The sequence below is a fragment of the Cydia pomonella genome, chromosome 17 (genome assembly GCF_033807575.1).
Source record: "Cydia pomonella isolate Wapato2018A chromosome 17, ilCydPomo1, whole genome shotgun sequence".
NCBI lineage: Eukaryota > Metazoa > Arthropoda > Insecta > Lepidoptera > Tortricidae > Cydia > Cydia pomonella.
Window position 1 is genome coordinate 6,583,598 of NC_084719.1, and position 14,530 is coordinate 6,598,127.

At 36.6% G+C, this 14,530-nt stretch overlaps 1 protein-coding gene across 1 annotated transcript; it reads right to left on the minus strand.

Annotated features, from left to right (window-relative positions):
- Positions 1-5,570: 5,570 nt before the first annotated feature.
- Positions 5,571-10,086, minus strand: LOC133527300 (lipase 1-like). Its single transcript, XM_061864278.1, has one exon. The coding sequence runs from the start codon at positions 9,492-9,494 to the stop codon at positions 8,313-8,315; it is 1,182 nt and encodes a 393-aa protein (XP_061720262.1). The 5' UTR covers positions 9,495-10,086; the 3' UTR covers positions 5,571-8,312.
- Positions 10,087-14,530: the final 4,444 nt, after the last annotated feature.

Here is a 14,530-nt window from a genome sequence, read left to right on the forward strand (position 1 = left end):
AAATAACTCATATTTAAAAAGCCTGTTACGAATCGTTCAAAAATGGACTCATTTTTGATCCTTTATTCGTTAGGTTAAGTCATTAATGTTTGTAATTAAAAATCAATAATTTTTAATATAATTTAATTTAATGTATCCAAATATTCTAATAATTAATTTCATTCAGATTGCATATTTTTTAATTAAAATATTCAATGAAATGTTTAATTCAATCGTTGCTCAATGTCTTTATGTTTTAATTTAAATATGGCAATTTGGTGTTCAAAAACGTTGACAGTTTACAGAGCTTTCAAAAACTTACCGTTATTGTCCAATCCCCCAACGACTATTCACTTTGTCACCTTTTGTATTTTGTAATTTTGGGAGTAAACCAGCGTCTATACTATACAGTCCACTCTTATTTATCACCTCGACAACACCTGAGACCAGCGAAGGTTTTACATGGTCCTTCGAACCGGATTCCTTTGAGTCAGAGGTAAGCTCTGCAAATACAGTGGTCAAGGCGCACAATTCAAATTTCATCAACTTACCAAAAATCAATTTACCTCGGTTTGAAGGTGGATATCAGGACTGGTTAGCATTTCGAGACACGTATCTTTCGTTAATTCATAATAATGATTCAATCAATACGGTAAATAAATTCCATTACTTGCGTGCTTCTCTTAAAGGCAGTGCAGCACTTATCATTCAGAGTTTGGATCTCACGTGTGATAATTATTCAATTGCATGGCAATTGCTTTCAGAAAGATACGACAATCAAAAGTTATTAGTAGCTAATCATGTTAGTGCCTTATTCAACGTTGAGCCAATACATAAAGAGTCGAGCCAGGCTCTGAGAAATATTTTAGATACCACAACAAAAAACCTACGAGCACTTCAGTCATTAGGTCAGCCAACAGACAATTGGGACACATTAATTGTTCACATGATGTCGTGTAAACTAGACTCTGTGACCACAAGGGAGTGGGAAGAGCGTCGCAATGCGGAGTCTACGGTTCCAACTCTGGAATTTTTCAAGACGTTTTTGTTGCAGAGAGCTGACTTTTTAGAAAGTCTTGAAGAAATTCAATTAAAGAGGCATAAAAATGAATCATCATCATCATCATCACAAGTTCACTCAAAGTCCAAAAGTTTTGTTGCCAGTGCATCCTTTGATGCCGACCGCAGGCCGTCCTACTCGAATGTATGCCCAATGTGTAAAAATAAGCACCATTTATATAGTTGCCATTCCTTTAGGAAGCTTCCGGTTGAGGCACGCCTGAGCAAGGCGAGATTGTTTAAAGTTTGTCTGAATTGCCTTTGCCACGGGCATTCAGAATTTCAGTGCCGGTTATCGCATTGTAAATATTGCAATAGAAAGCATCACACACTAATTCACACAGAGCCAATGCAGGGGACAAACTCAAGGTCAGATATTCCTAGCAATATTGCAGTAGTTGCTGATCAATCCGTGTCAGTCTGTAGCCCTCAATCCAAGCAAAAGCTGTTATCCACAGCTATTGTGAAGGTAGTTGACAGTAAGGGCGAGCTACAGACAGCACGTATTTTCTTAGACAATGGAAGTACTCTAAACTTTATCACAACCGATTTGTGTAATAAACTCAAGCTGCGCACCTATCCTAGCCGTTCCAATGTGACTGGTATCATGAATCACACATCTAGTACGTCGCAGGAATGTGTCATTCAAATTCATTCATTCGATGGGAACTACATGGCAGACGTTAATTGTTCCGTCACTCCAGTTATCACTTCACATGTTCCGCACACATATATACACATTCAAAATATTCAATTGCCGACAGGGATTCAGTTAGCGGATCCATCATTTAATGAACCATCGTCTATAGACATTTTAGTAGGTGCCGAGATATTTTGGGATGTGCTAGGTTTGAGGAAAATCGAGTTAGGTAAAAATCAGCCCACTCTTCGGGAAACAAAGTTAGGGTGGCTAGTGTGTGGGTCAATCCTTCAGTCTAAAGTGAACGTGCCACAGACGTGTATGTTCACGCATGAAATACCCTCAGATTCAAAAGTTGACATCTCAAGATTTTGGGAGTTAGACTCAATTGCACCTAGGCACAAGCTCACGTCAGAAGAAAACGCTTGCGAGGAACATTTTCAAAAAACTACGACACGTGATGCTGACGGTAGATTTATAGTTTCCATGCCGTTGAAGGAGTCGCCTGAGGTTCTGGGGGACTCATATCAGCGTGCCTTGGCTACGTTTCTGTCAATGGAACGACGCTTAGAACGTAATCCAACCTTAAAAAATCTTTATGTTGACTTTTTAAAGGAATACGAAAGTTTGGGTCACATGAGTAAGAGCATAGGTAATGAGCGTGAAGTGTCGTGTTTTTTGCCACACCATGGGGTACTCAGGGACTCCACCACGACAAAGTTGAGGGTCGTATTCAATGGTTCCTCCCCTACAACCTCAGGCAAGTCGTTCAACGATATTCAAAACGTAGGGCCAACTATTCAAGACGATTTGCAGTCTATACTCATGCGATTTCGTCAGCATAACTATGTAGTGACCGCTGATGTCGAAAAAATGTACCGGCAGATACTAATCGAGGATTCACAGCGGTCTCTTCAGAAGATACTGTGGCGGTGGCACCCTTCGCAGCCAATCGCGATATTCACGTTAAATACAGTAACATATGGCACAGCTAGTGCACCTTTTCTTGCGACCAGGTGTCTCACTCAATTAGGGTACGATTCAAATGACGTAAATGTCAAACATGCAATTTGTCACGATTTTTATGTTGATGATTTTTTGTCAGGCAGAGACACGGTTGATGAAACTATTGCATTATGCCATAATGTTACACATGAGTTAGAGTCAGCAAAGTTTCATTTACGCAAGTGGCATTCAAATAATAAAGACATCTTGCTTGCAGTTGATCAAGATGCTAGTAGTTCTGAGATTGTAGACCTTAGCATTGAAGAGTCATCCAAGACTCTTGGTTTGAATTGGTCATGTTTCCAAGATAAACTGACGTTTTCCATCAACGTTAATACACAAAGTAAAATTAATAAAAGGTCAATTTTATCGACGATTTCACAGGTGTTCGATCCACTTGGTCTGGTCGCTCCATGTATAGTAGAAGCAAAAATCATTATGCAGCAGCTGTGGATTAGGAAATGTTCATGGGATGGGGAAATTCCTGATTCAATTAAAGACGCGTGGGTTCATTTTGCGCATACACTGCCATATTTGAACAATTTGTCAATTCCGAGATGTATCAAATTACCAAATCCTGCCGAAGTCTCACTTCATATATTCACAGACGCCAGTGAAAAAGCATATGGTGCGTGCATTTATGTACGTAGTGTAGGCAATGACGGGATAGTCAGTGTCCGTCTCTTAGCGTCCAAGAGCAAAATTGCTCCTATTAAGCCACAGGCTACAATACCGCGATTAGAGTTGAGTGGAGCTTTGCTTGGCGCAAAGCTTTATACAAAGGTGTCTTCATCACTCACCTTAGACATAGATCACTGCGTGTTTTGGTCTGATTCCACAATTACATTAGGGTGGATAGCTGCAAATCCTCTCAATCTAAAGACGTTTGTACGCCACAGGGTAAGCGAAATTCAGGAGCGTACAGTCGGCTGTCAGTGGCGTTATGTACCGTCAAAAGAAAATCCTGCAGATTTAGTTTCCCGTGGTCTCAGCGCTGATCAGTTAGGTCAAGCTTCTCTGTGGTGGTCAGGTCCACAATTCATTCGGTCAGATCAGATGCAGTGGCCAAGCAATCCAAACAAGAAATCCGACGGTAATCTACCCGAAATGGTAGAGCGATCTCTTGTTGTCGATCAACCACCTGAAAACATATTTAGTAAATTAATAAAAGACTCGTCAAGTTACACTAAACTCAAACGTATCATGGCTTATGTTTTTAGGTTCATTAACAATAGTCGTAAGAAAAAAGCTAAACAGACTGGCTTTATTGCGCACAAAGAACTTGAATACTCTTCTAACTTTCTTTTGCGTAGGGCTCAAGAAGACTCTTTTCCTACCGAGATTAAGTTGTTAACTTCAAAGAAGCCGTTACCTCGAAAAGGTAGCCTTCGGTCTCTTTCTCCGTTTCTCGGTGATGGTAATCTCATTCGTGTGGGGGGAAGACTGAGCAACTCGAGCTACGATTACGATCTTAAGCATCCGGTGTTGCTCAGTTCCAAGCATCATCTATGCAGACTGATATTCAGGTTCTATCACCTCACGTTCTTGCATGCAGGGCCTCAACTTCTTCTTGCTACCGTCAGGCACAAGTATTGGGCTATCCGTGGCAGAAATCTGGCAAAAAGTACAGTTTATAAGTGCATCAAGTGTACGCGATTCAACGGAAAAACCGTACAGCCCGTAATGGGTAACTTACCTAGAGAACGTGTGATGTTAGAATATCCATTCCTTGAGACTGGTGTCGATTATGCTGGTCCAGTCATGATATCCAACCGAAAGGGCAGAGGTAGTGTACTTGTTAAGGCATATATTTGTGCGTTTGTGTGCCTTGCAACGAAAGCAGTGCACCTCGAACTTGTTTCGGATTTAACAAAAGAGGCTTACATTGCAGCCTTGCGCAGATTCACTGCACGCCGGGGTAAGCCGCAGACAATATTCTCTGATAATGGCACGACTTTCCAAGGTACTTGTAACGAATTCGCAAAAATTCTAAATGCATCGTCCTCATCAGAGGTCGCCGAAGGTATCAAGTTTTCTTTTATACCGGCTTATGCACCACACTTTGGCGGTTTATGGGAATCTGTCATAAAATCGGTTAAACATCACCTCCGCCGGGTACTTAACCAAACACACATGACATACGAAGAGATGTCTACTCTGCTGATCCAGATTGAGGCAATTTTAAACTCAAGGCCGCTGACTCCAATGTCAGACGACCCGAATGACCTTTGCCCCCTAACTCCTTCCCACCTCCTCATAGGGCGATCCACAAATTTCGTGCCACACCCACAGATCACAGCTTCCAAGATTTCATCACTTCAACGTTGGAAACGCATTGAGCTGCTCAAACAGCAATTTTGGCACCGTTTTTCCAACGAGTACATCCTCTGGCTTCAACAGAAGACAAAATGGCATTCATCCGCAGGAGCACTCCAGGAAGGCGGTCTGGTTGTCGTCAAGGATAGAACTCTGCCTCCCCTCCTCTGGCAACTCGGTCGAGTCGACCGAGTGATTCATGGCAGTGACGGTGTCGCACGCGTGGCAGACATAAAGACAAAGCGAGTAGTCATCCGACGGGCTTTCAACAACATCTGTCCTCTTCCTGTCGACACATAATTGAAGCTCTCATGCTTCAAGGCCGGGAGCATGTTACGAATCGTTCAAAAATGGACTCATTTTTGATCCTTTATTCGTTAGGTTAAGTCATTAATGTTTGTAATTAAAAATCAATAATTTTTAATATAATTTAATTTAATGTATCCAAATATTCTAATAATTAATTTCATTCAGATTGCATATTTTTTAATTAAAATATTCAATGAAATGTTTAATTCAATCGTTGCTCAATGTCTTTATGTTTTAATTTAAATATGGCAATTTGGTGTTCAAAAACGTTGACAGTTTACAGAGCTTTCAAAAACTTACCGTTATTGTCCAATCCCCCAACGACTATTCACTTTGTCACCTTTTGTATTTTGTAATTTTGGGAGTAAACCAGCGTCTATACTATACAGTCCACTCTTATTTATCACCTCGACAACACCTGAGACCAGCGAAGGTTTTACAAAGCCTTACTATTGGAAATAAATTTTAATTGAAAAGTAATGAAACGAAATTAGAGCTATGAATAAAAAATTCATGATAAATATTTATTCGTAGCTCTTAGAGACCGCATCGTATCTTCACTCAACGTCGCGGGCGGACCGAACCGGCGTGTTCTTAAGATACGTGAAGCCGTGATCACGCCTACACGGATCTACACGGATTCACGTACCCTAATTTCACGTAGCCGAATGTCACGTGCGGAACGGACCATAAAACCGTTGCCGTGAATCACGAAACCGGGCGCACGGCTACGGGTTCACGAATCACGGACACGACCGCGAGCCCTAAAAATAAGTAAGGTCTGCCGGCTCTGGGATTTTGCTCTATTACTGTAATAACTGTATTAAATACCGTAATAAAAATCAAAAATTCCGAAAAATAAAAGAAATAAATAAGCACCTCCTCGTTTTTGAACTCGGTTAATAAAAAATAAACAATCATGCGTCAACAACATACGTCATCTGTTGAACAAAATATAAAATTGAACGTTATTTAATGTGAATTATAATCATATTTCAAAAACAAAGGAACAATGACCTTAACGTTTGAATGATCACATGTTTAACACTATCGTCGGTGAATTACATAATCTTACTAATGTTATAAGAGATTAGATAATACTAAAGACAGCTAATGTCAAAAAAGGACCTAAATTGGGCGGCGCGTTGCAACCCTATGAGGCACAGAACATTACGGCCCAAAGAATGTGGAGTTTCCTGGATTCAACGAGCATTAGTAAATGCACTGTGTCACGATGGTACGTGCTGGTCTAGGGGCCACATCTCACCGCTCTATCATATCTAGCGAACACCATGTGACCTAACTTTCATATACGACCGGCCGGTTTGTCGACTGGTCTGGCCTAGTGGATAGTGACCCTGCCTATGCCTATAATCCTGGTAAGGTAATTTATTTGTGTGATGAGCACTGATATTCGTTCCTGAGTTTTGGATGTTTTCTATGTATTTAAGTATTTGTATATTATATAGGTACAAATATCATTGACTGAGTACCCACAACACACGCCTTCTTACTTACCGTGGGACTTAGTCAATTTGTGTAAGAATGTCTGTGGTGTATTTGCATGTGTGCGTCCGCGCGCACACAGGCGCGGCTACTTGTAATGTACAAAAACCAGTAATAAACGAGCATCTATCAGATCCGGTTGTTTCACTAAAGTACTTGTAGATACCTCAATGTCCCTATAATATTTATGTATAGCTGTACACATTTTGTTGGTGGCCGGCGACTAGTTGCGTCTACCGCGGCGACCCGTTAAGATATGACCCTAAAGTGGCGTGCGGTAACACGCTCTACAAGTTCTACACCAACGAAGAGAAAAGCGTATTTGAGATAGATAGTCTTTGTTACATACTTGTCTCTGATGTTGTCTAGTTTTCTGTGCAGCTCGTCAAATTAAAACTTGAATAATTTCCATGTTATCCATAAATGTGTAATGTTACATTTGGCATTGACACTGATTTTTAAAAGGTGTTTGTTTCCGTGATATCCGTGAAAAACAGCGATGTACTGCTAATGAAGTTCACAGAGAGTTTACCGCGAACATCGATAATAGAAATTTCGTTATACAGCGTGTATTTTTGATCAGCAACATATTCTTAAGGTAGTTAGGGTATGAATTAACTTTCATACATATGCTTTACTGAAAAGGATGATTTTGATTTTTCCTTGTTGAATAATTCAGCACGCAATTACCTTGGTTTTATTCAAAATGTTGCACTTACTGACGCGACGTCATAACTGTCACAAGTGGTGAATATGCATTATAATTATGCATACAATACATTACTACTAAAAAAAAAGTGTTGTACATTCGAATTTACATGTGAACCCCTCTTGCATATTCGAGTGATATAGAGAGAGACAGAACTAACGAACGAAGTGGTCTGTGAAAATTTCCTGTAATCTAATCCCAGATTTTATCCAATTTTTTATAATCTGTGTTTAAGTAAATGTTGAAATAACTGTTTCTTTCCTTTTCTTTGTGTCTTATAAATACATGAAATAGCACTCTACTTTTTATTGTTAAGCGTGACAGAAACAAGACAACGAAAAAAATTTAGACCCACCTACTCATTAACATAAATGGGCCGATTTTTATTTTGTTGCATTTTTTTCATCAGATTTCAATACTTTTTGAAATTACATATTTTTTTCCCAAATCGGGATTTCGTGTTTATTCCACCAAGACAGCAGTTCTTCATGCTTACCAAATTATATAAAAAAAAAAGATAACTATACTAAAAATCGGCCCAAATATTGTCACGAGTAAGTTTCTAAATCACATGATATTATTCGAAATATTTTCAGCTTACTCTTTCTAATTCCGTATCACTGTACACTATGCACTAATTTGAATCATCAATAATATTCACAGTCCTTGCTTTTACGTACTTCGGCTAGTCTTTCTTATTGACTGGAAATCAATAGCAGCAGATTTCCTTAGCTGTCCCATTCTAAGTAAAACTATTTTTGGGTCTTCCAAAGCTATTGGTTCTCTTTTTCAGCTATATTTCTCTAATAACGATACTATGTGAGGAAACAAGGTCTCCGGCATGTCATTGCCCCAGACGAAATCTAAATGGTTCCATCTTTTTTGCCTCATCAAATGATACTCGACAATGTTCGGAAGAAGAAAGCGTAAATATTCCACGTCTCGAACTCTGGACAAGTTGTCATTTCTCCCCACTATAAGTGCTGTTTTCATAGTAGCCTGTCTAAGATTATAATCAGGAGGCACTTTAAATCCATAGCGTTTTATATTCTCTTCAGGGCCATAATCAAAAAGTGCGAAGCGTTTGCTTAAAGCTACTTGGGCGTAATGTAGCAAACTTTTCCTTGAACCTGCCGCAGGGTAATGTCCTAGAACAGTCGGGAAAAATTCCGGCTCGATACGTTTAGGATCATAACCTGCACCTTGTAGTATAAGTCCTTTAAAACACAATTCGTATCCAATGTCTTCCTTATTGCAGATCAAATCTAGAAGATTTTTCTCGATTCCTTTCTCATTGATTAATTCTTCGATTTTCAAAGCAAGTAATACTTGGTTTATTAAAGGACCAAGTTCAGTTGCTGCAGACACGGGTAATATCAAATTGCTTAGGAAAGCCACAGGAGCTAGTGCTATGAAGAGTCTAAATTTATCATTGTATTCAGGTCGTTGCGATCCTAATACAAAATGATTAGTCGTTCCTTCAGAGTGTCCGATGCTTTGTAAGCTCTGTTCTCCTGTTGCATTCAAAACATAGTCAGTTATAGCAGCAAGATCGTATACTCCATGCTCATGAAAAGAATAGTCCCAGAATGTCGGGTCTGTGTCTGGATTAAGTTTGATATGTCGCCTACTGTATTTATTGCCTCTAGTATTTCCTGCCCAGACATCATAGCCTGTGTTCGCTAATGTGATCGCTAAAGAACTCTTTCCCCTTAAAATATAAGTGTCTGCTGTATCATGTATACCGTGTAATAACAAAACTGGAGGTTTCCTCTTTCCTGATATATGAAACAGTGTCAAAACATAACCATCTTCAGTTACAACACTATGTTCTTCAGCCTTATGTCCGTATTTTTCACTCAGTCCAGTAAAGTTCAGAAGAGCATCTTCAGGCAAAGATCTTGGTATGAAAAGTGCGTTAGTTGCAACACTGTTCACTGCGATCACTAAATATATAACATAAACCGTCATGTTTAACCGTCTGTGAAATATGTTATTTTGAGCATAATTATTAAGGTGATTCGTACTACATCGGACGTGATACAGAACATAATGAAACTGGTTTTACTTCCTTATTCTTATTTATATGTGAGGCTATGATTCCGTATGGAAACCTTGATAATGTCCAACTGACTTCCCATTCAAATTATCCATTGTCTCGTTTTACTGAAGAAATCAATAATAATGTGATGTATTTACAGACAAGTTGTTTGTACCAGTAATTGGCACCTTGAGATTAATATAAAGGCCGGTTTAGTCTGACAATCAGTGTCTAATTCTATTCTAGTAAGTATTGTGTTTAAGCGTAATTTATGTTTTTTCAATTAGCATAAATATATACCACTTTGTAAAAAAACGGAATGCAAGGTCATGATTAGGTGGAAAACAATCATAAAAAGTGTGGGATACTCAGTAAAAATAATGGCATTAAAGATGTCTTAGATGAAAGCTTTGGTACCGAAACTTTGATGATAATAAAATAAGAACATCTGGTAAAAATGTGGTGTTAACATGAAATTTCGCGAGTACAGCACATATCGCCAATAATATGTGTTTTTTACCTACATTATTGTATTATTAACATAATATCATATATGGTCATAATTGCATTATTTACAATAATGTATATAAATCATATCAATTACTAATAAAAACATGTTAGTTAACGAACTAAAAACTAACTTAACATAAAACGAAGTGCTTTTTTTCATTATAATTATCAAGTTAATGTTATAATTGTCAAACTTGTTCGGTAATTATGTTGACATGTTTTCTTTCACTTGACACACCGTGTTTTTTTTTAATTCCGTTAACTTCAGGGTATGGGTAAGTACGTTAAGAATCTACGGAGGAAACTAAATGGCATAGTTAATTTTCTTTTTTTTTTTGTTTTTGTAAAAAGTATTTTAATCTTGCATATAGCGTTGTTATAACACGGGCATTACATTGAACCCAACCAAACAATTGACAACTGTCACATATCAATGTCATTTCGAACATCGATCGTCCGAGATAGTACGTACGTTTAGTAGCAAATGTATAAGCTCGTACTAAATACTAATGAATATGTTAAAAGGCCCTAAGTCAAGTCTACATGCTCGTGAGGGCCTTATAAGATAAAAATAAATTATTGAGTATCTCCGAAATGGAGTTAATTAGAATACCGGTGTCTTTGAGAAATTTACGTAATTTAAGCTCCCTAAGCCGAATGCACCCTTGAAATTAACGAAAAAAAAACACGGTGTATAAGTTTTGTGCAGGCTGTATGAATTATACCGTTGAATATTGGCAGTTTTAAAACGAAAAGTAAAATATTTTAAGTAAGAGGCAATAGCGCTGATAGTCATACTTTAAGGAACAAATCATTTTAAAATTACTGTAGTTTGTTAATAATATGTTTTTTTCATACTCGTAAATATTGCAATCTAAATATTTTTCTCTGTGGGTTATTTATCTCCAGAGCCAGACGTGCAATTCGTGCCAGATAGTGTAGTAAATCTAGCAAGTTGTTGTATGGAGACCCATGCAATAATTTCTCAGTCCATGAAATTTTGCTTGGTTATTGTATAGTATGAGCCGAAACTAACATATAAATATCCAAAAAAAAAAAAAACCTAATTAGGTATTTATACGTAAAAATATAAATCTGTTTATATGTTTAACCGAGTAATTCCTCTGTCCAAAATTATTTTACCAAATAAGTTATTTGTATCAGTATGTAATACTAGAAAAAAATCAAAAATTTTTGTCAAACATGAGATTTTTTTTTAATGATAATTCCTTTTTTGACGCTCATTTTCATCGGAAAATTGCTCTGTAATTTTTTTCTTCTTATATGATCTTAGAATATAATTTGGCGTAGTGGGTAAGAATATCCAAAAAAAATACATACCCAAATGTATGTATTTTACAACTATTAAAAACTGAGAGTGGAAAATTTCTCAGCCTGTATTCTTTTAAATATATACGTATACACTTAAATTCAAAATATCCAAAAGAAATATCATCCAGAACACCGAAATTTTTGAAGCGAAGATAAATCCATCCCGCGGTTACGCAATAATGTACCGTCTTCCTTTAGCAGTTAAGTGCAGATTAGTGTCCTTGTGCTACTAGTACGACCCGACCGCGTGACCCGCAGTCCACACTTAAGAAGGGAGTTGTCGTTGTCACTGATGTGTAAGTCTTTACACTACATTTAGTGATTTTTGCGTTTTCTTTGTACCGAATAATATATACTTACGCAGTTTTATATAACATTGATTAGAATAATATCACGCTAAAGACGTTAATAACAACCGACGTCAAAAACAACTAGGTTCTAGAATTTTTGCCACGTAATAAAGATTACCTACTTATTGTATGCTTATCGTTAATAAATTGCGATATCTTAAAACTTAACCATCGAGATCTTTAAAACTACTGAACCAGTTTTGATGAAACTTGTACTATAAGCTGAAAGATACTTCATCATCATTATCGTCAGCCTGTTGCAGTCCACTGCTGGACATAGGCCTCCCCCAGATGCGCCACAAAGCACGTTTTCCCGTTTTCTGCATCCAGTCCCTGCCAGCTACCTTCTTTAGACGCCCACATAGACTGACTGAGTTTAAAGGTCCCTTTTTTCAGTTTTTCTTAAATAACTCGCAAACGGTGGCCCATAGTAAAAAATGTTCTTTAACGTAAATAATATATATAAAATTGCCGAATCGAAAGATTCAGTGCACTTTTTCGCTAGGATCAACATTTAAGAAATATTAAAGCGGGAAAGTTAATTAAAATCAATTTTATGGTCCATTTTACTATATTTTCGTGAATAACCCGTAAATAGCAAAAACCTTATTAAACGTAAATAATTTACACATTTTTTTTACAAAAAAGATTCAGTAAACTTTTTGAGAGTATCAATATTTAAAAAGATATTAAAGGGGGAAAGTCAATTAAAATCAATTCTAAGGTTCCTTTTCTTTCGTTTTTCGTAAATAATTTGTAAAGTATGATCCATAGCAAAAAATCTCTCATACATAAATATTAACCATAATTTTTACTACAAGAAAGATATATGAAACTTTTCGCTAGGATCAACATTTAAAAAGATACTAAAGCGGGAATATTAATACTAATCAATTTTAAAGTCACTTCTTAATTTTTCGTAAATAACTCTTAAACGGCAGCTCATAACAAAACAGGTTCTTATACATAAATAATTAACATAATATTTCCTACAAAAAACATACAGACCACTTTTCTCCAGGATCAATATTTAAAACAATATTAAAGGGGGAAAGTAAATCACAAACAATTTACAAGTCCCTAATTTTTTTGTTTTTCGTAAATAACTCGTAAACAGTGGCCCAATGCAAAAAGTTCTTTATACATTAATAATAGAAATGTAATTTTACACAACAAAAGTTCCGTAATTTTTTTCGCTAGGATCAATATTTAATACTACTACCCCTTTTACCTCTCAGACTCGCCAAATCAAAAAAACTCGCTCACGTTATGGGTCGCAAGGTTTATAATCACCTCCCAAGCGAAATAGTTGCTGCTCCTAGTGCGTCGGTTTTCAGAACAAAACTAAAAATCTGGCTTGTCGAGCAGGCTTTCTATAATCATAGCGAGCTATTTTGTGTTGATCTAGGATAGGATACACATACTGTTGTACTGTATTTTTTGTGTGTAATTTTGAATACTTAATTATCTGCAATATGTACATATGTACTTAAGTATAAAATGTATTGTGACATGTAATATGATATTACCAATAAATATGATTATGATTATGATTAATGAGATATTAAAATTCATTATAATCAGTTTCCAGGTCCTTTTTAGGGTTCCGTACCCAAAGGCTAAAACGGGACCCTATTAATAATACTCCGCTGTCCGTCCGTCCGTCTGTCACCAGGCTGTATCTCATGAACCGTGATATACAGTTGAAATTTTCAAAGATGATGTATTTCTATTGCCGCTATAACAACAAATACTAAAAAGTACGGAACCCTCGGTGGGCGAGTCTGACTCGCACTTGTTGGGTTTTTTTTAGTCAGAGGGGCAAAGTTACTTACAATGAATCCTCAGATCTCTTTTTTAGTTTTTCGTAAATAATTTGTAAAGTATTATGACCTATAGCAAAATATATATATAAACAATTATAATAAAATTTTCTACAAAAGACATGCGGAACATTTTTCCCTAAGATCAATATTTATTAAGGTTTTAAAGCGAGAAACACAAATAATGTGCAGAATTGATTAAAATTAACTTTCGCGGTTTAATATCTCAATAATATTGATCCTAAAGAAAAAGAATAGAAATCTTTTTTCTAGAAAATTTTATGTTAAGTATTTATGTTTGAACGTGTTTTGCTACGGGCTACCGTTTACGAGTTACTTACGAAAACTAAAAAGGGTTTTTAAAATTGATTATTATTAACATTCCCGCTTTAGTGTCTTTTTAAATATTCATCCTAGCTAAAAGTGTGCTACATATTTCTTACAGAAAATTTTATGTTACTTATTTATGTATGAGACATTTTTTTGCTATGGGTAATACTTTAGAAATTATTTACGAAAACTAAAGAAAAGGAACCTTAGAATTGGTTTTATTAACTATCCCTCTTTAATATATTTTTAAATATTGATCCTTTCACAAAGGGTATTGAATCTTTTTTGTAGAAAGTTTTATGTAGATCATTTACATTTTACAGCGTTTTTTGCTAATTGCCACCGTTTACGAAAATATAGAAAAATGGACCATAAAATTGATTTTATTTAACTTTCCCGCCTAATCTTTAAATAACAAAGTGGACTGAATTTTTCTTGTTCGAAATTTTATTTAGATGATTTGCGTGAAAGAACATTTTTTGATATGGGCTACCGTTTAAGAGTTATTTAAGATAAACTAAAAAAGGGCTATTTAGAGCTAGCAGCCGCGTCGATGCAATTGTCTCACGTGCGCTCCGAGCGATATCATTGTCGCTGGTTACGTTTAGAATTATAGTTTGG

What these genes read in the sequence shown, in the direction of transcription:
- LOC133527300 (XM_061864278.1), bottom strand. Translation starts at nt 9,494, where the DNA reads ATGACGGTTTATGTTATATATTTAGTGATCGCAGTGAACAGTGTTGCA.